This window comes from Heteronotia binoei, chromosome 3, assembly GCF_032191835.1.
Source record: "Heteronotia binoei isolate CCM8104 ecotype False Entrance Well chromosome 3, APGP_CSIRO_Hbin_v1, whole genome shotgun sequence".
Taxonomy (NCBI): Eukaryota; Metazoa; Chordata; class Lepidosauria; order Squamata; family Gekkonidae; genus Heteronotia; species Heteronotia binoei.
The window spans coordinates 111,187,932-111,209,507 of record NC_083225.1 but is presented as its reverse complement, the minus strand read 5'-3'; the positions used below and the strand labels follow the sequence as shown (position 1 = coordinate 111,209,507).

The 21,576-nt window shown below is 44.8% G+C and overlaps 1 protein-coding gene across 4 annotated transcripts in view; it reads left to right on the top strand.

Moving 5' to 3' along the window:
• The window catches only part of NCAM2 (neural cell adhesion molecule 2), a 525,500-nt gene that overhangs the window by 183,541 nt on the left and 320,383 nt on the right, over positions 1-21,576 (top strand). For all 4 annotated transcript variants that reach the window (XM_060234386.1, XM_060234385.1, XM_060234388.1 and 1 more), the window contains exon 2: positions 18,394-18,468. In XM_060234386.1, coding sequence (XP_060090369.1) covers positions 18,394-18,468 — 75 coding nt within the window. The remainder of the gene's footprint in view (positions 1-18,393; positions 18,469-21,576) is intronic.

The following is a 21,576-nucleotide window of genomic DNA, read 5'->3' as shown; positions in this document are numbered from 1 at the left end:
ATTTATGACACTGGTTTTTTTTCTGTGAGCTTTTTTCCTGTGGGCTTTTTGCATGGAACCATTGTTTTTCCTTCTTAATAAAGTTCATTGATAACAAAAAGGTCACTTATATTTCCTGTATTTTCCCTTCCAAACCTTAACATTCAAGAGCATTAAGGCCCTCTTCATAAGGCCAATTTTGTATAGAAAAATATTATTTAATTAAAATCACAACACAAATTGTTGCATGTGAATATGACATATTTTAATAGGGTTCCCAAGTCCAACCCCAGAAATATCTGGGGACTTTGGGGGTGGAGCCAGGAGACTTTGTGGGTGGAGCCAGGAGACACTGGGGTGGAGCTAGGGGGAAGGGGGGGAAACGGCGAACCGCCCCGTCTCGGAGCAGGCGAGGCCGCTGCCGCCTCTTCTCCACTTGCCGTGCTACCGCCTGCGCTGCTACCGCCTCTTGGCTGCTCCTCCGAGATGGGCTCAGCCTGGGCTCATCTCGGAGGAGCAGCTGCGGTGGGCGGGGAGGGGGCAGCAGCAGCGCGGCGGCCTCGCCCGCTCCAGGATGCGGTGGCTCGCCATGCTTCCCGGCGCCGTTTCCCCCCTCCCTCCGCTTCCGGTTTCTTGGGGAGCAGGGAAGAGGGTGGAAATCCTGGGGTCCCCCGCCAGGGCGGGAGGGTTGGGAAGCCTATATTTTAATCCTAAACTAATAACATAAAATATAGAAAATATCTGTTCATTCTCATAAATAGAGGTGCATGGTTATCCACAATATCTATGGCGCTTTAAATGGTATTTTCCTAGGGCCAGGACTTTCTCAGTCCTGGCCCCAACCTGGAGGAATCAGCTCCCTATAGAGATCCGGACCCTACCTGGCTTGCTAGCCTTTTGTAGGGCCTGTAAAACGGAGATGTTCTGCCAGGTTTTGGGGCGAGGAATCTATTCACTAGATCGGTTGGCCTCCCCTACTGTACTATCCTACTGCGCTGTTTGCTGCATTGTATTGGTATGCCATCTGGTCCTGCTGAGCTATTCTGTTGGACTGAATATTGAAATTGGTTTTTACTGTTATGCTGTTTTATTGTGCTTTTATTATTTATGTTGTGCTGTGCTCTGAGCCCCTATGGGGAATGGGCGGATTATTATTATTAATAATAATAATAATATTCCCATATAGGTTTCTTTCCATGTGGGCTTTTTTCTGTGTGTGCTTTTTTTGTATGAGCTTTTTTCCATGTGGGCTTTTTTCCTGTGAGCATTTATGACCGTGGGTTTTTTCTGTGAGCTTTTTTCCTGTGGGCTTTTTTCATGGAACCATCTAAATCAGGGGTGTCGAACTCATTTGTTATGAGGGCTGAATTTGACATAAATGAGACTTTGTCGGACCAGGCCATATATGTCATAAAATGTAATGATAGGTTGCGGACATACAAACTGTATGAAGGGGGCGCAAACACATTTTTTTTTACTTAAAACATTAGCACTCTTGCAGTATTTTGTTTTACAGTCTGATAAAAGTCATCTCTTGGTATGAATTATTGCATCAAAAACTGCAGACAATGTCTATGCTGTACCAATCTTGAATATGCTGTTCAAGTGTTGTTCAAGTGTACACATCTATAAGTTGCAAACTACTTTTGATTTATTGACATTCATTATGAAGATCTCATGGTCAATGCTTTGAGCCTGAGACCCAGAGGAAAACATGACACAGCTAGGCATTGTGAGCTTGTAAGATGCTTCATGTGCTGATCAAGATTATGTGAAGGCACCATGGCACAGACTGGGGACTATGTGCTTGTCTGAAAAACTATAGTCTTCTCCAGAAAAAAAACTACAACTCCTATGTGGCAGTGCAAGAACAGAGACAGTCATGTACAATGGTCAGTATCAGCCTACTATCTAGGAAGTCTAAATTCAAGATACCCAATCAAAGGAAAATGCGAAAGAAAAATAATGGAAATTTGCTGGGTAAACCTCTTCTAAATAGTTCACATACTTTCCTATTGAGAAAGACTGAAGGGCATGAATACAATGAAAAAGATTAGGCTTATTTCCTGTTACTGATCAGGTTCCATGCAAAAATGTTAGTTTAAGATTAAATATGTCATATTCACATGCAACAATTTGTGTTGTGATTTTAATTAAATAATAATAACTCTTTATGATTTTATTATCATTCCTAAGATTGTGGGACCCACATGGAAAAATCGTTGTGCAAGTTGAGGGGTGGGGCTGGAATGAGTTTAAGAATAGTATAGTAGCAAACCTTTGTTAATATTATGAACAATACTGCAACCACAACTTCATTTATATATAGTAATTTTTTAAAGGTCTGAAACGCTAGAGATTTTTTCTTTCCTCCCCCCCAGTGTGCCTTTTTCCATGCATGGATGTCAGCTTTCTGTTGATAAATAATGTTTCTTATAGGTCTCATGCCTTCAGTTCTTTTATCTAAATTTATGAAATAAATGGTTAACTGTTAATATTATGAAGGTTCTGGGTTTGCTGGGCACTGAACATCGCGCCAGTTTTGCTGGGCTTCCACCTCCTTCTTGCTTGGGCTGTGATTACATGTTCAACATCAGTCTTCTAGAGGTGGCATTGCCATAAAAACAGTGAGATCTGCTGGGTGCCCTATGATTGCACTGGTACTACTGGGTACTCTGTACATTGCATTGCTTCTGCTGAACTTGCAAATGCCTCCCTCTTCAGTTGTTACTGCAGAGATTCTCAGGTATGACTTTAATGCTTTGGAAACAATGAAGGATGGGGATATCTTCTTTGGAAGGTAGTGTGTTTCTTAACATCTAGTCTAGTAAAACTTTTGATCACTATTTTGTGATGCATTGGCTAGTGTTTGTTAGTAAAACATTACTACTAAGGCATATTTCTAGTTCTCAAAATTGCCTTGTAGGTGTTTGGGATGGTCGGTTCTTGGCTTTCAAAATGGAGAACAGGGCAGATAATTTTATAACACCCCCTTCCCCAATCTCTTTTTGCCATCAAGACACAATTGACTTATGGTAACTCTGTAGGGTTTCCAAGGGAAGAGACATTGGGAGGTGGTTTGCTGTTACCTGTCTCCATGTTGGCCCTGCTTAGCTTCTAAGATCAAGCTATCCTGCAGCTATCCAGGTCAGGACTAGGCTGAGAGTAATGTAACTGGGCCAAGAGCATCCAGCAAGCTTCCATTGCATGTGATGGTTCAAACCTGGATTTCTCTGATTTCCCAAATTCTAGCCTGACACTAACCACTATACCACACTGGGTCTCATAATGAATAGCATGTTGGAATTTGACCCCCCCCCCTTTTTTTTTTTTTTACTGGCATGATTATATGTAGAAAGTTAAATAAAACAAAATGTTCACTGTCTGCATTTATTTTCTGGCCATTTACATTTGTTTTATTTCATAATTATTACTGAAAATAATGTTATATTGAGGAGGGGCCCTGATCAGGATAACTCCAGCCTAGCCTGATCTCATCAGATCTCAGAAGCTAAGCAAGGCTAACATGGAAGCAGTCAATCGCAAACCACATCTGAATTCTCTTTTCCTTAAAACCCTACAGGATCAGTCAGCTGTGACTTAATAGCAAAAAAATGGAGGAGGGGGATTCTAAAAAAAAAAAATTATTTGCCCCAGGTGCCAAATAAGCTAGTTATGCCACTGGAAATGACTCCTTTCTCTTCTGCAAGTGCAGCTCCATTAAGGGGATGGAGCTACTCCATCAGCTTGTCCTTCATTTTGGTCAGCCAATCCTAATAGCTGTTCTTCTGCAGGCATCCTGCAACCCTTGGGAATTAAAAAACAAACAAAAACACTTCAGCAAGGCATACAAATGTGTAAAACTTGTGTGAGCATTCAACATATGGATGGTAGGATACTGCCCAATATGTTCAAAATTTTAAAATGCTATGAAATTAAGCAGTAATGTCCTACCAGGAAACAAATCTGATGAAAAAGTATTACTCAAGCAAAGCATGTTAGTCAGTTATAAAGTGCAACCATTGTCTAGATATTCTCCCAACACCACAATAAAGACGTGAGATCTCAGCATAAATGTAACTAGCTTGTTACAATCAGCTAATCTTCATCTTTAGTTAATTATGCCAGTAGTTAATTGGGGGAGGGTTATGCTAGGCAACCTGTCCATGGATGTCTTGTCTGGCAAATCCATTCTGGTTCAACACTTGGCCAGTGCCTACTATTGGCCTTGTTTATCGTTGTCTGCACATATTGTATGGAGAGGTGCAGGCAATGATAAACGTTGGTACATCTTTATGGTACATCTTTTCTGATGTACCATAGCCACTACCAGGTTCCAGAAGATGGTGCCAAAAACCAAAGGTGCTCCATCACAAGCCCCATCCCACTATAAAGCCAATGATAGTGTGTTCAGAAAATGCCCTCCAGCACACCTGCTGGCTCAGGGTGCTTGCTGCTGATCCCTACCTTTCAATTAGCAACCACTCTAATCCTGCCAAACTAATTAACGGCCTAAACAGTCAAAGACCAGGCCTTTTAATAATCACCAACCTGAACATCATGAAGCAGGTGAAATAGCCAATAGTCAATCAGAGAAGAAGCCAAGCAAATCGTTGCTTGGCCACAGCCAATCCTGTGATATTCTGGGGAAGTTGGGTGAGTTGGCAACAGGTAGCAAAAAGCTGCATCATGAAGAAGAGCCTGTGAGCCAGCCACTCATTCCTGCCCTCTCATTTACAGACACACGCACACAGGAAACAATGTAAGATAGCTGAGTAGGGTGGCCAATCTGCAGTCGGGTGGCAGGAGAAACCCCCCAAGGGTTCCATGATAACCAGTCTCACAGAGACAAACAAAACAATTAAAGAAAACTTAGAAAAAAATCAATACAATATGTTTTCACTCTCATACAAAATATTTCAAAAGTAAGACCTGTAAACTGAAATTTTATTGTGTGCAAAAATTGTCTGTAATCTTGCCATGCTCTGATATCTGTTGGAAAGCTGGTTAACACTTCTATCGAAACAAGGGAAGATAAAAGTACTACCTCGTCGCTGTGTTTGCTGTGTTCCAAGAATATAATATACAAGAAGAATTGGACATTGTGGAACTTACATCATCATGTGGTCTCCTCAGGAACCAGACCGGGGATTCGTTTGAAGGACTTTTTCTGAATATTTTCAGGTTTGGACTGTTTACTTCCTTATCTGTGTCCTTCTCTTACACTGAATACAGTGCTTGTTTGTCAGGGTATGGCTTTTGAAATATTTTGTATGAGAGTGAAAATAGATTGTATTGAATGTTTCTATGTTTTCTTTAATTGTTTGTCTCTGAGGCTGATTATCACGGAAAATTTTGGGGGTTTCTCCTTGTTGTGTCCTAGGCTCAAATGGGAGAACTGTTACTTTTGGAGGGAACTGTTACTTTTGGAGGGAAGCTGAACAAGCCAAAGCTTGTACTCCACACCAGGGTTCCAGAGAAGGCCTAAGCGTGCCCAGTCAGGGGAAGGATTGAAACATAAGTAGCCAATCAACATCTAGGCTCATACTGTACCCTGATAGGCCCTTAGGCCCCTGTAAATAGCCAATCCATGTACATAGTTAAGGACCAATCAGAAGGGGGCAAGAATTGTATAAAGGAGCGGGAGGTTTGAATAGAGCTCAGTCTGTGTTTGTGTTCCTGAAGTAAAGCTTGCTGAAATCACTCTCCGACTCTGGTCTCTTACTGCGTCGACCCCAGTACTTTACACTGGCGACGAGGATGGGATTCCAGTAAGAACCAGCAACAGAACCAGGGACACGGAAAGGTGGCTAAATCCAAGCCATCTGGGTCCGCACCTCCGCTCTGCGCACACCCCAGCTCGCAAGCTGCCCAGACGCGCTGCCAAGAATGGAGGCTCCAGCCAACCTCCTACAGCCCTTTAGCATTGATCGCCCCAAGCTGTGGGACTCGTGGGTCGAAGGCTTCCAGTCATACCTGACCTTCCGGAAGATTACAGAGACTACCATGCAGAGAGCTCTGCTTATCAGTACGTGTGGCACGGAGACCGTGGACTTAGCCAGGGCTCTTCTCCAACCCAGGAAGCTCTCAGAGACGCCGGTGGACGACATCATCAGCTCTCTGGAGAAGTATTTCCAGCCCCAGCCAACCAAGCTCACCCGGCACTGGGACTTCCGACAAAGGACACAGAAGGCAGGCGAAACCACCATGGCGTTCTTGACAATTCTGCGCCGGGTGGCAAGCCGATGCAGTTTCGCAGACCTCAATGAAGCCCTGCTCGACCAGTTTGTATGGGGCTTGAGGGACGAAAAACTAGTACAGAAACTCCTGTCCCTCTCCGAGTGCGACCTAACGAAGGCAATCGACGTGGCCACCAGCTGGGAGAAGGGCAGATCAGCAGAGCCGCGGCTGACAAGACAGGCTGCGACACACCAGATCAACCCTGAACCATCTATGGAGGACTCGGACGAGGACAGAGCTCTACAAACCGGCTATCGTTCAGCAGGAAGGAAGACCACCCATGTCCCACAGGGCATGAGACACAAGACACCACCTGCATGTGCAAGTTGCGGGGGCCAGCACGAGCGGAAGACCTGCCGATTCCGGAATGCCACCCGTCGACTCTGCAACAAGGAAGGCCACATCGCCTGTGCCTGCAGATCCACATCCCGAGCACGTGTCCCGCAAAGATCTGCGCACTCCGAAGGCCAGCCAGACTTCGAGACCGACACTCTCCACGCCCACCCATACCCGGTACAGTACCTACCCTCGCCAGTCAGGCCCTCCAAAATCCGGGTCAATGTAGGGATCGGGGGGGTGCCCTGCCAAATGGAGGTGGACTCTGGGTCAGCATCATCTATTATAGCGGCAGAGACATTTTTTAAAATCCCCACCAGGCTGAGGCCTCTTCTCAGGGACCCGGGGTTTACCTTAGTGGACTTCCAGAAGAATAAGGTGCCTATCTTGGGAGTGGGCCCGGTCCCAGTCCAATACAAGGGGTTCAAGGGCCAGCTACAAGTGCTAGTGGTCAAGAACCACCTTACAAACCTTTTGGGTCTCGACTGGTTCAAGCCTCTGGGAATAGAGATCAGGGGGGTCAATAAGACTGTCGGAGTGGACTTTAACAAGGTTTGTGAAGAGTTCCCGGCCGTTTTCGATGGCACCTTGGGCTGCTACACGGGTCCCCCGGTTACTCTACACCTCGACCCCACAGTGCGGCCTATAAGGCTTAAAGCGCGGCGAGTTCCATTCGTGCTCAAGCCTAAAATTGAGGAGGAACTGGATAAACTGACTGCACAGGGAATACTAGAGCCTGTCACCCACGCAACCTGGGAAACTCCCATCGTGACTCCAGTCAAGCCCAGTGGGGAGGTGCGGATTTGTGCAGACTATAAGTGCACCCTCAACAAGGCTCTTCAGGCCCACGCATACCCTGTGCCCATCGTCAGCCACGTTTTAGCCACCCTAGCCGGCGCAAAAATTTTTGGCAAGTTGGACTTGGCCCAAGCTTACCAACAGCTGCCGGTGGATGAGGCCACGGCCAACGCTCAAACAATTGTGACCCACCGGGGGGCCTTTAGAGTAAAGCGGTTGCAATTTGGCGTGAGTGTGGCTCTGGGGTTGTTCCAGGAACTCATGGACTCTCTTTTAAAAGGACTTTCCGGAGTCACTCCATTCTTCGATGATGTGCTATTCGCTGCAGCCTCGCCTGAAGAATTCGCCGCCCGCCTTAGAGGAGTCCTACAACGTTTTGAAACAGCCGGCCTCAAGGTCAAATGGGAGAAGTGCCTCCTGGGCGTGGATCGGGTGGAATTCCTGGGGTTCTCCATCGATGCCCAGGGGGTCCATCCCTCCGACGCCAAGCTGCATGCCATCAGAGATGCTCCAGCGCCCACCAACAAGCAAGAACTCCAGGCCTTCCTCGGCCTCCTAAACTTTTATCATGCTTTTCTCCCCCACAAGGCAGCGGTGGCGAAACCCCTGCACCGGCTTCTAGACAAGAACCGACCCTGGGCGTGGGGCCGCCAGCACGCTAAAGCTTCCAGGATATCAAGGGCCTCCTGATGTCCAACTCCGTCCTTGCCCATTTCGACGAGACCCTGCCCTTGGTCCTTGCATGCGACGCATCCCCTTATGGCGTGGGGGCAGTTCTGGGCCACCGACTCCCTGATGAGACCGAAGTCCCTATCGCGTACTACTCGCGGACCCTCTCGTCGGCGGAGCGGAACTACGCCCAAATCGACAAAGAAGGGTTGGCAGTTGTGGCCGGCGTCAAAAAATTTCATGATTACATCTACGGCCGGCCCTTTACCCTCTATATGGACCACAAACCCCTCTTGGGCCTCTTTGCATCAGACCGGCAGACCCCTCAGGTGTTGTCCCCATGGATCCTCCGTTGGTCCATTTTTCTAGCCGGCTACACTTACACCCTAGTGCATCACCGGGGCAAGGCAATGGGCCATGCTGACGCCCTGAGCCGCTTGCCCTTGCCTGACGTGGATCCCGATCCATCCCCGGCTCATCAGATCCTACTGATGGACATGCTTCCGGACAGGCCATTGCTCGCCCGCGACATTGCTGCCCGCTCCGCTCGTGATCCAGTCCTCTCCCGTGACTTGGACTGGGTGGGGAGGGGGTGGCCCAAGGGCTCGACTGGGCCGGAATTTACTCCGTTTGCAGCCTGGAAAGACGAACTATCCACCCACAAAGGCTGCCTACTATGGGGCAACAGAGTCGTCATCCCCAAACCCTTGCAAGACCAAGTGCTTAGAGCCCTGCACGAGGCACACCCGGGCATAGTCCGCATGAAGGCTCTCGCACGGAGCTATGTCTGGTAGCCCGGCCTCGATGCAGAAATTGAGGCTTGGGTTAAAAGGTGCCCGACATGCCAGGTGTCAAGGCCTGACCCCCCACGTGGCCCAGTGCAACCATGGGAATCCACCAAAAACCCCTGGTCAAGACTGCATATGGACTTTGCTGGCCCCTTCCATGGGCGGACTCTACTCATACTAGTGGATTCATACTCCAAGTGGTTGGAGGTGGTCCAGGTGCCCTCGCCATCATTGCAGGCGACCATCACGGCTCTGAGGGCCATCTTTGCAACCCACGGGTTGCCGGAGACCATCGTCACCGACAACGGCACAGCATTCACGTCCGCAGTGTTCCAGGACTTCTTAGCCAGGAACCTCATCAGGCACATTCGCTCTGCCCCGTTTCATCCAGCCACCAACGGCCAGGCAGAGTGGATGGTGCGCACGGCAAAGGAGGCCTTGAACCGTCTGGGCCCCTCAGACTGGTCAAAAGACATGGCGTGTTTCCTAATGGCCTACCGGACCACACCCACCGCCTCCACAGGTCGCAGTCCAGCCGAACTCCTCATGGGCCGCTGCATCACCACCCTGCTGGACAAGCTGCACCCTGACCGAGCCCCAGACAGGCGACCGGCACCGGAACACCTTAAAGCCCCCAGAGGGTTCTACCCAGGTGAGACAGTGTGGGCACGGAACTATGCCACCACTGGCCCCGCCTGGCTCCCTGGAAAGGTGGACCACGTCACCGGACCGGTCTCCTATGCAGTGACCTTGGAGGGTGGACATCTCCTGAGGCGACACATCAACCAACTCCATGGTTGCCTGCCTGCCGGGGAGCCAAGGTCAGAGGCTCCAGATCCGGACAACGTAAGTCCCTGTGAGCCTGACACAGAACAGGGTTCCGTGGAGCCCGCTTCGGCCCAGCAGGAGGAGACCCCCGACCGCGCAGCTGAACCCAGGTCTCCCGGGGCCGCCGTCCCAGATGTCTCCAGCTCTGCAGCCGCGGAACCACCAACCGAGTTGGAACGCCCAGTCCCCTCGGAGCTCCGACGCTCGAAACAAGACCGCCGCCCTCCGGCATATCTCCAGGACTATGTCACCTGATAGCTGGAACTATGGGGGGAGGGGTGTTGTGTCCTAGGCTCAAATGGGAGAACTGTTACTTTTGGAGGGAAGCTGAACAAGCCAAAGCTTGTACTCCACACCAGGGTTCCAGAGAAGGCCTAAGCGTGCCCAATCAGGGGAAGGATTGAAACATAAGTAGCCAATCAACATCTAGGCTCATACTGTACCCTGATAGGCCCTTAGGCCCCTGTAAATAGCCAATCCATGTACATAGTTAAGGACCAATCAGAAGGGGGCAAGAATTGTATAAAGGAGCGGGAGGTTTGAATAGAGCTCAGTCTGTGTTTGTGTTCCTGAAGTAAAGCTTGCTGAAATCACTCTCCGACTCTGGTCTCTTACTGCGTCGACCCCAGTACTTTACACTCCTGCCACTCTCTGCCGTGATTCTGTCTGGTTTGCACAAACTCCAGTTGGGGACAGGGGATCCCCCGATTTGGAGAAACTCCCCCCACTTCAGGGAGATCAGAAAGCGGGTGGGGGGGAGAGAAATGTCTGCTGGATACTCCATTATTCCCTATGGAGACCAATTCCAATAGGGTATAATAGAGAATTGATCCATGGGTATCTGGGGCTCCAGAGTCCATGCTTTTTCAAAAAGATTGGACCAGGAGATCCAATTCTATGAGCCCTCAAAGATAGTGTCCCTATCCTTCATTATTTCCTACGTAAGGAAGGCATTTAAAAGGAGCATGGTCCCTTTAAATGTGATTACCAGAACTCCTTTTGGAGTTCAGTTATGCTTGTCATACCCTTGCTCCTGGGTCCATCCCCAAAGTCTCGGGGCTGCACCCCAAAGTCCCCAGATATTTCTTGAGTCTGACTTGTGAACCCTATAACTGAGTGAGTCATGCAAGTCATGTGACAGTTGCCTGGTAATTGCTCTCAGGCTTAGCCCCAAAAGAATTATAGAATCATAGAGTTGGAATAGACCTCCAGGGTCATCAACCCCCTGCAAAATGCAGGAAACTCACAAACACCTCCCCCTAATTTCACAGGATCTTCATTGCTGTCAGATGGCCATTTAGTCTTTGTTTAAAAACCTCCAAGGAAGTAGAGCCCACCACCTCCTGAGGAAGCCTGTTCCACTGAGGAACCACTCTAACAGTCAGGAAGTTCTTCCTATTGTTGAACCAAAAATTCTTTTGATTTAATTTCAACACATTGGTTCTGGCTCTACCTTCTGAGGCCAAAGAAAACAATTCCACACCATCCTCTGTATGACAGCACTTCAAGTACTTGAAGATGGTGATCATATCACCTCTCAGCCGCCTCCTCTCCAGGCTAAACAGGCCCAGCTCCTTCAACTTTTCTTCATAGGACTTGATCTCCAGACCGCTCACCATCTTCATCACCCTCCTTTGGACCCATTCCAGCTTGTCTATATCCTTCTTAAAATGTGGTGCCCAAAACTGAACACAATACTCCAGGGGAGGTCTACCAGAGCAGAGTAAAGCGATACCATCACTTCATGTGATCTGGACACTATACTTCTCTTGATACTGCCCAGAATTGCAATTGCCTTTTTAGCCACCGCATCACACTGTTGATGCATGTTCAGCACATGGTCCACTAAGACCCCTAGATCCCTTTAGCACATACTACTGCCAAGACAAGTCTCCTCCATCTTATAGCCATGCATTGGATTTTTCCTGCGTAAATGCAGAATGTCACATTTATCCCTGTTAAAATTCATTTTATTTGTTTTAGCCTGTCCATCCTGTATCCTGTTTCTGTCTTCTACTGTATTTGCAACCCCTCCCATTTTAGTATCATCTGCAAATTTAATAAGCATTCCCTCTGTTCCTTCATCCAGATCAGTTATAAAGATGTTGAACAAAATAGGTCCCAGGACAGATCCTTGAGGCACTCCACTTACTCTTCAAGATAAACAATGTCTACAGCATTCCCCTGATCCAGCAAGCTAGTCACTTTCTCAAAAAAAAAAAAAAGAGAGAGAGAGAGAGAGATCAGATTAGTCTGTTCTTTTTGAGAAAACCATGCTGGCTCTTAGTAATCTCAGCCATCCTTTCTAAATGTTCCAGGACTGACTGTTTGATTATTCGTTCTAAAACCTTCCAGGTATAATGTCAAGCTGATGGGTCGGTAGTTACCCAGATCCTCCTTTTCCCCCTTCTTGAAGATAGGGACAACATTTGCCCACCTCCAGTCTTCCGGCACCTCTCCTGTTTTCCAAGAATTCTGAAAAATAATAGCCAGAGGCTCAGAAATTACATCCAAAAGCTCTTTTAGAACCCTTGGATGCAGTTCATCTTTTTCCTGGCCCGTAGCCATAATGGGCCTACCATGTCCTTGCTCTTTTTCTTACTTTGAACGTAAGAAAAGAATCCTTTTTTGTCATTTTTAGCATCTTTGGGCAGCCTAAGCTCATACTGAGCTTTAGCTTTCCTAACTTTTTCTCTACAGGTGCTGGTGATTTGTTTATATTCATCCTTGGTTAGAAGGCCCTCCTTCCAATTCCTAAAGGAGTCTTTCTGATTTCTCAGGTCTTTAGAGAAAGGTTTATGGAGCCACCTTGGCTTCTTTAGGCTTCTTCCATTTTTTCTTCTTATAGGAATTGTCTTGATTGCACTTTCAGTATTTTGCTTTTAAGATACTCCCACCCCTCTTGAACCCCCTTCTTCCTAAGTATTTCTGACTATGGGATTTTACCCAGCATAGTTCTAAGTTTGTCGAAGTTTGCCTTTCTGAAGTTCAACCTATAAGTCTGACTACGTATAGCTTTTCCCTTCCCTAAGACTGTAAATTCCAAAATCACATGGTCACTACTGCCCAGGGTGCCACTATTTCCACGTCTTCAATCAATTCTTCCTTGTTGGTGAGAATTAGGTCCAAGATAGCAGATCTCCTTGTTTCCTTCTTCACTTTCTGGAAAAGGAAGTTTTCAGAAAGACAAGTCAGGAATCTATTTGACCTTTCGTTTTTAGCAGAGTTGGACTTCCAACAGATGTTCTCACTCAAAAGTGAAAGCAAGTCTGAAAGGGCCCTGCCTACTCCACTGACAAAAACCAAGACCTGAAGCCTAGAAATATATTTGTGGTTGCTAGGCAATGACCACAGAGGGCATTTGTTTCTGAAAGGTAGATGTGCTGCTTCTGTTTTAACTCACTCTGTGTACTTTTTTGCTTTCAGATTCTTCAGATAGTTATATAAAAATCTGTGATCCCCCCCACTGCAAACAAGTTTATAGAATTATCTGTTTTGTCTGCTCATTGCCTCAGTTGTTGGAGTTACATATCTACAGATTTGAGCACACTGAGAATTAGATACGTTACTATATATTCTACTCCCAGCACCACAGACATAAAGCAGTGTTTAAGATTAGCATCCATTTTGGTTCACTAGAGTTCTAGCAACTGCATGGTCTTTAGATTTTCTGATATTCACGCACAAATCAGAAAAGAGAGTGGAGGAAAGGAAACAGAATTCTATGTGTGAAACACGAGTTGCATGCAAATATAAAGAATCTCATTTAAAAAGTAGCTGATGTTTTGCTTCCTTTATTGTGGCTTTACAGAGTCCAACCATATGCAATATCATTTCTACTTGAGTGGATTTTTTTTCTTTTTCTTGGGTGAAAATACAAAACTCATTTAGTTTTATGTGAGTGTGTATGCATGCACATTCTTGTGCACATATGTGTGTATTCTTATACACACACATGCAAATATAAGAGAAAGAACACAGTTCTATCAAAGCCAAAACAGCAATAGTGCGTTTCATATAAGGATTAAAAATTGGAGTCCACAGATATTTCCCTGAAATTCCTTAGGTTCAAGTAGGGTTGCCATCTTCCACGTGGGAAACAGAAAAACACTAGGTTCCGTGATACACCTGCCTCCAAATCACTAAACAGAAATTTGTACATTTAAATGGAAATTAATTATTTTAAATGATTATAAGTAATTTAAATTTGAATATAATAACAGATCCAATCACAGAATAGGAAACCACCAGATGAGACAAAAACCTATTTCAACAAATGGAAAATCACTCAAACAGTCCAATATTTTCAACAACCAATAAAGATACTGAAGCAAAGTCCTCAGATTGTGCGGCTAAGCACTCATGTTCTCAGTGTGTATTTTGTGCATATTGTTTAGTAATTCTGTGAGAACAGACAAATGCTGGATATTTCATGCTTAGTTGTTGTGAGATACAGAAAAAAAGAGTATGAAGGAGAGCAGATATGACCTAAATGTCTGTTTTTTTAATGGGTGAACCTCTGATCTAGGCTTCCCAAACCCCCCGCCCTGGCAGGGGACCCTCAGATTAGCAGCCTCCTCCCCTGCTCTCCAAAAATCTGGAAGCGGGGGGGGAGGGGAGGGAGGAGAATGCAGGCTCTCCAGACAGGCTTCACTTTGCTGTCAGAGCTTGGGGGTGGAGGATACTATCAGGCTTGTTGCTTCACTAAGGCTGGGAGGCTTGGGAACTTTTATTTTGAGCTATGTGCTCACTCGTGGGTGGCTAAGTACAATCGGGAAGAGTTGGGACTTGCTTGCCTAGTGCGGCATTTGGAGCAATAAATTTCCCCTGCTCCTTTAAACAGGTTCCCTAGCTTCCTCCCCCCCCCACCTCGGCTCCTCCCCTCCCAACTCAGTTTCACTTCGGCACTTGCTCCTCCCAGACTCAGCTTTTCCTCCTCCTTCCTCGGCTTCCTTCCACGTGGTCTCCCAAACAAACTTTGCTTCTTCTCTCCCAACTGCACTGTAAGTTGTAATTTTTTTTCTGAGTGTAAAGGTGGGCGTGGGGGAGAGGTTTGGACCTGGACAAAACAGGCTCCAGCAACAGGATTTCAGGGCCAGTTTTGAATTTAAAAATAAAATAAAATAAAGGGCACAGAAGAGGATTTTCCAGGGGGAAAGACTTGCACAGTGGAGGGGTGGAGAATAGAAAGAAGCAGAAAAGCAAGGAGCTAAAAAACCAAGAACAGAAGCCTTTCTGCAACATATCCTGGAAAGATGCCAGCCTCCAGGTGGGAGCTGGGGTTCCCCTAAAATTACAGGTCATCTCCAACCTACAAAGATCAGAAGTGGACAAGAGCTATTCTGTGCTAATCTCCAGGGGAACTGAAAGGATGAGGTATTTCTCTGTTTTAGAACCAGTTTGTTATGTACAGTCATGCAACATATCAGAGCCATGCATAGTTACAAATGTTTAAAAACAGCCTGTTGTGAAGAATATTTTCCAGCTATGCAAATATGTCAGGGTTTGGTCCTTGATGGCCCAGAAGCCTGTTTAAAAGATGGACATGAGACATATGCAAAGAAATAGTTTTTCATCTTGGATTTGGCTGACAGAGGTGCTAAGAGATTTCTTTATGCCAGTTATGGAATTGCTTTGGGACTGTTGTTGCTGTGAATCTAGTTGTGCCTTCCTTCTTTGGCAGCCTGTAATAATTCCTAGCAGGGGTCATTTTGTAGAAAAATAGGTGATGGAGCTCATCCAGGGATTGTTATGTAGTTGCACCTACTAGTCAATGGACAAAGAATGTAGGTGGGGAGGTGGAAGGGGAACTCTCAGAAAGGTTCAAAAGCTGTGCTCCTGTGAGCTCCTGATGAATTCAAGGCCTGATTCCTAGACATTTGTGAACTGATTACAAAGCAAAATAACATCCAGTGGATGCTAGTTGTTCAAACCAGCAGCTGGCACTGTAAAGAAGAGGGGCTGGAATGCCCTATGACAGGAGTGGCGAACGGTAGCTCTCCAGACGTTTTTTTGCCTACAACTCCCATCAGCCCCAGCCAGCAAGGCCAATGACTGGGGCTGATGGGAGTTGTAGGCAAAAACACCTGGAGAGCTACTGTTGGCCACTCCTGCCTATGACTCAGGGAAGGAGATGTGTGAAACACAGTTATACCCTCAAGTTTTCAGTTGACAGAATTAATTTGCAAATCAAACAAATTCAGTAGTACTTTTAGTTATATATCGTAGTTAAGATGCAGTTTCTGCTAGGAGAATAAAGGTATCAAAAGGCTACCTTCCACAGAAAAGAAATATAGGAACTCCTAGCCACTGGCAGGGAATGGGGCAGTTGGGTTGCCATATCCAGATGAGAAACTTGTGGAGATTTGGGGACATAACCTGGAGAGGAAAGGCACCTCAGCAGGGTATAATGTCATATGATTCTCCCTCTGAAGCAGCAGTTTTCTCCTGTGTGTAGTCTAAAAATGAGCTGTCATTCCAGGGGATTCCCCAGATCCCACCTGGAGGCTGACATCCCTAGGTTCATACAGTTTTCTGTTGTGCATTTTGCATAGTGTGAAGTGTGCAGTTCAGTGCATAGAATCATTGAATCTTAGAGCTGGAAGGGCCTCCAGGATCACCTAGTCCAATCCCCTGCACAATGCAGGAAATTCACGAAGAAGTTAACAGAATCAACATTGCATGAGTCTCTTTTCTACTAAAGTTAGTGTAAAGGGCATCATTTTTGGCAGAACTTTTATGCCATGCTCTAGACAAGGGGTGGCCAAACTTGTGTAATGTAAGAGCCACATAGAATAGATGTCAGATGTTTGAGAGCCCCAAGACATGAATGTCAGATGTTTGAGAGCAGGAAGGCAGGCAGTCAAATAGCTGAGGGGAGGGAGAGGTGGAAAGAAAGCAACTTTAAATGCATTCTTCAAGCCACTGGTTGACTAGGCTTGATTTAAAGAGAGAAATGCCTTCTCCAAGTCAGCTGACAGGGTGGTGTGGGCTTTGACAGCCACACAATATGTGTGAAAGAACTACATGTGGCTCCTGAGCCACAGTTTAGCCACCCCTGCATTATACTGTTTTTGAATATTTTACCAAGTAATTCATTTGCATTGTTCTCCACTTCAGTAATTGTAGTCCTAATACATTGTTTATTAAAGGCTCTTGCTGTCTGATTGAATTGCTTTTCATTTTTTGTATTCTGTCCTGAGTCTCAGTGAGGAAGGTGGGCTATAAATGAAGCTGAAAACAATACTAATGTTATGTGTTGGATAGCCTCTACCTGTGTGTTGTATATATCTTCTTAAATTAGTTGTGGAGTATATGCAGAAAGTATTCTGTTGGCATTATTTCTTATTGTTAAAGCACAATCTGATGGCAGTATAATTTTCAAATTAACACTGCATTTTTGTGGTGGTGAGGGTTTTTTTGGTCTGTTTTGAAGCTATGAATTATGCTTGGTATGTGTGCTGAGTGAAATGTATCTGCTGGAGTTCCCTATTGCTGCTTAAGTCAAACTCTCTTCTTTTGGCCTGCTTTGTTTTCTGCTGAAATTTGAACTTCTTTAAAAACAAACCAATCCAGAGTGCTTTGGTTAGGTTATTTATTTTGGTACAAGTAAATATATGTTTTGCTATTTCGTCTATAACTCTCCCCATCAGTAAGGTTCTACAGCATCCTTGATGCTTTATGCAAAATTTTTGTTATTTTTGCACAGGCAGGAGGCCTAAAAGTCTAGAGCAAGGGTGGCCAAACTGAGGCTCAGGAGCCCCATTGGCCAGCTTCTCCATTGGCCAGCTTGGAGAAGGCATTTCTCTCTCTAAATCATTTTTCCAAGCCAGCTGGCAGCTTGGAGAATGCATTTAAAGTTAAAGTTGCTTTCTTTCCACCTCTCTCTCCATCCTCCCTCATCCAGGGGTTATTTTGTAGAAAAAAAGATGTGGGAGCTCAGTAGCATATCTCATTTGTGTGTGCCCTGGAATCTGTGTGCAGTGGGGAGAGAACTGCCCACTGCATACAGACCCTGGCTGGAGGTTCAGGTGCTGTGCTCCTGTGAGCTCCTACCAAATTCAAGCCCTGCCCCCATCTATTTGCCTATGTGCCTGTTTCAAACAGCTGATGTTCATGTCTTGTGGCTCTCAAACATCTGATGTTTATTCTATGTGATTCTTAGCATTAAGCAATTTTGACCACCCCTGGCCTAGAGGTAATGTAAAATGGGGAAAAGGTGGGGGTGGGAAGTTATATACGACAGTATGTTTGAAGTTTGGGGGTGGGAAGAAGTTTCTTCAGAAGAAAAGGCAGGTTTGGGAGAGTGCCCAGAAAGTGATGTCAAAGGAAGAAGTGGGGTTTTAGTGGCGTGTGCTGGAAGTGACATAATCGAATGAGTGGAAGTGACATCACTTGATCTTTGACCTGGAAGTGACATCACAGAAAATGACATCACAGAAGTCTCCTGGCTCCACCCCCAAAGTCTCCTGGCTCCACCCCCAAAGTCTCCTGGCTCCACCCCCAAAGTCTGCAGATATTTGTTGAGTTGGACTTGGCAACCCTACTCTGATCTCTGTATATGGCTTCTAAACTGTCATCTATAATTCTTCTACTTTGAATTAATCCACAAAACTAAAAATGAGGATAGCCTATTATTTCCCTATTGGGAGTCTAGTTTCTAGGAAGATTGTATGGTGGTTGTGTATGTGGGAAGCTTTTTAATTTAAATCAGTATATAATGTGCTTTAAAATCTGTCTTAATTATATTTTACAGCATTTCTACAAGTGTCGATTTCCCTCAGTAAAGCAGAAGTAAGTGTGGGCGTATCCAAATTCTTCACATGCACAGGTATATATATTTGTTTAATTTCAATGTGTTCTTAGTTGTTTTTGTATAATTTCAATGTACTGCTTAGCTGTCTCTGTATATAATACCATAAGAGGACCTGTGAAGAGTCATGAAGGTAGGAATAGATCATTATGTTCCCCAGAGAGTACTGAGATCGGGAACTCAAAATCTCCTAGTTATCCCCGGGCCAAAAGAAGCCCGCTTAAAATCTACAAGGGACCGGGCCTTTTCTGTTACGGCCCCCTCCTGGTGGAACCAGCTGCCGGAAGAGGTGAGGGCCCTGTGGGACCTCGCCCAGTTCCGCAGGGCCTGTAAGACAACCCTCTTCCGGCTGGCCTATGACTAGCTGGTACAAGAAACTGAGTGTTGTTACACTAGATGTCTGCTGTCCCTAATGTTTTAAATGGTTTAAATGTCTTAAAATTTTTAATGTATTAATTATTTTAACTGTTTTTGTGCTTAAATTCTATTTATGTCAAATTCTTATGTTGTGAGCCGCCCTGAGCCACTTGTTGGGAAGGGCGGGATATAAATCATAAAATAAATAAATAAATAAATAAATTATCTTCTCCATTGCTAGCCCCTAGCCCTATACCAGGGGTGACCAAACTTCCTTAATGTAAGAGCCACATAGAATTAATGTTAGATGTTTGAGAGCTGTAAAATATGAACACTAGGTGTTTGAGGGGAGGGAGGAAGGGAGGAAGGAAGGAAGGAAGGAAGGAAGGAAGGAAGGAAGGAAGGAAGGAAGGAAGGAAGGAAGGAAGGAAGGAAGGAAGGAAGGAAGGAAGGAAGGAAGGAAGGAGAGATGGAAAAGCAACATTAAATGCATTCTTCAAGCTGCTGGTTGGCTTGGAGAAGTGATTCTGAAGGGATTTGTTTTTCTCAGCAAGATCTGTGCACATGGAGACAAAAAGAGCGCTAGGTCAACATATGTATAATGAGTCTCATAAAGCTCTATGGGATTGTGATCGGAACACTCATTGGTAAAAGTTGTACAGAAGCAAAGAAAAAAGGATCTAAGATACAGGCTAGTTGGATAAAGGGGGCAGAGAAGATGAATGCTCTTCGTTGATATTTTCTCTGTATTTTCACTATATATTTGATTTTTTAAAAAAAAGAATAATGTAAAAATGATTAAAATCGTATATACACTTTTTATCATTCAATACTATGATAGAAGGAAAAACACGAGTATAAATCCCCATCTTTGCAACTATTAAAAATGTTCTCAAGAACTGAGCATATTTAAGGAGTCAAAATAGGGTTGCTAGGTCCTGCCTTGCAGCCTGTGAGGGGACCTGGGTCCTTTTCAGAATATTCTCCCTTGCGCTCGAAGTGCACGCAGCACAATGACATCACCTAGAAGTGACATCATCATGTTGCTGACGTCTATGCTCATAGCTGTCACTACTTCCTGTGGCAGTGAATTCCACGTGTTATTCACTCTTTAGGTAAGAAATACTTCCTTTATCTGTTCTAATCCTGCTCCTCATTTATTTCATTGAGTGCTCATACATTCTTGTATTGTGAGAAAGAGAGAAAAGTACTTTTTTTCCTCTACCTTCTTTATCCCATTGATTTTGTAAACCTTTAGCATGTCACCCCTCATTCATCATTTTTCCAAGCTGAAGAGCCCTAACCTTTCGTCATTTTTATAGTTGGGATTTTTTAGCTCCAAAGTGCATTACTTTGCACTTGCCCACATTGAACCACATTTGCCACATTGATGCCTACTTGTCCAGCCTCAACAGATCCCTCTGAAGTGCCTCACAGTCCTCTCTGATTTTCACTGTCCTGAAAAACTTAATGTCATCTGCAAAGTTAACCACTTTACTGCTTACTCCCAACTGCAAATAATTAACAAACAAGTTAAAAAACACCAGACCTAGTGACAAGCCCTGCGGTACTCCACTGCTTACCACCTTCCACTGTGAAAACTGCCCATTTATACTCACTGTCTGTTTCCTGTTAATTAACCATTGTTTAATCTACAAGAGGACTTGTCCTCTTATTCCATAAATTTACTTAGGAGTTCCTGATGAGGAACTTTATCAAAAGCTTTCTGAAAGTCTATGTTAACAACATTGAGTTACCCTTTTTTTTTTACATATTTATTTATTTATTTTACACTATATTAAGACGTACAACATATAACACCCAGTGTCACTTTTCTCCACACCTCGTGCATTTCGCCATTCGTAGACCTTTAGTTGTCCTTCTCATATCCTAAAAGCTATTAACAAAAACTGACCACACTCGCTCGAATTTCGCCCCCTGTCCTTGTCGTACACAAAATACTTTTTCATGACATGCCAGCTGTAACATTTCATCTTTCCATTGTAGCAGAGAGCCAGAAAAAGGACCTTTCCATTGTCTTAAAATGATTCTTTTAGCTGTTATCATTGCCCGACATAACAACATTTTCTGTTCCCTTGTTAACCCCCACAGTGGCGGAACATAATTTAAAATATATAATGTCAAAGGAAACCGACACTGTAGGTTCAACACACGTTTAACATATCGAGTAATCTGATACCAAAATTCTGATAATATTGGGCATTCATATAACATGTGTTTTATGTCTGCCTCTAAGTTATTACAGCGCCAGCATCTCAAATTCGGTTTCATACCACGTTTATATAGCCGCATCGGCGTCCAATAAGTTCTAAAAATAATCTTTTGATGTATTAATATTAATCTTAGTTCAAATGCCGTTTTCTTTACATTTTGACAGATCGCTTTCCATTGCTGTGGCAATAAGGCGCTATTCAGCTCCACATTCCATTTATGTCTTAATTCAACCAGCTCATGTACATTTTTTATTAACAGCTTATTATAAATCTTTTTCCGACCATCCTGTTCATGTATTTTATCAATTACTGCCTGTAGTATCTCTGGACACTCTGGAGCAGCCAGTGCATCTGGTCCATATTGCGCTCTTAATAAATGTTTCAGTTGATAATAACACCAAAGCTGGTTATTCTTCAAATTAAATTTCTGCAAAAATTCCTGATTAGCTAGAAACTCATCCTGAGAATTTTTAATTTGATCTAATGTAAGTATACTGACATACATCCATTGCTTCCATTTAATTTTCTGACCCCC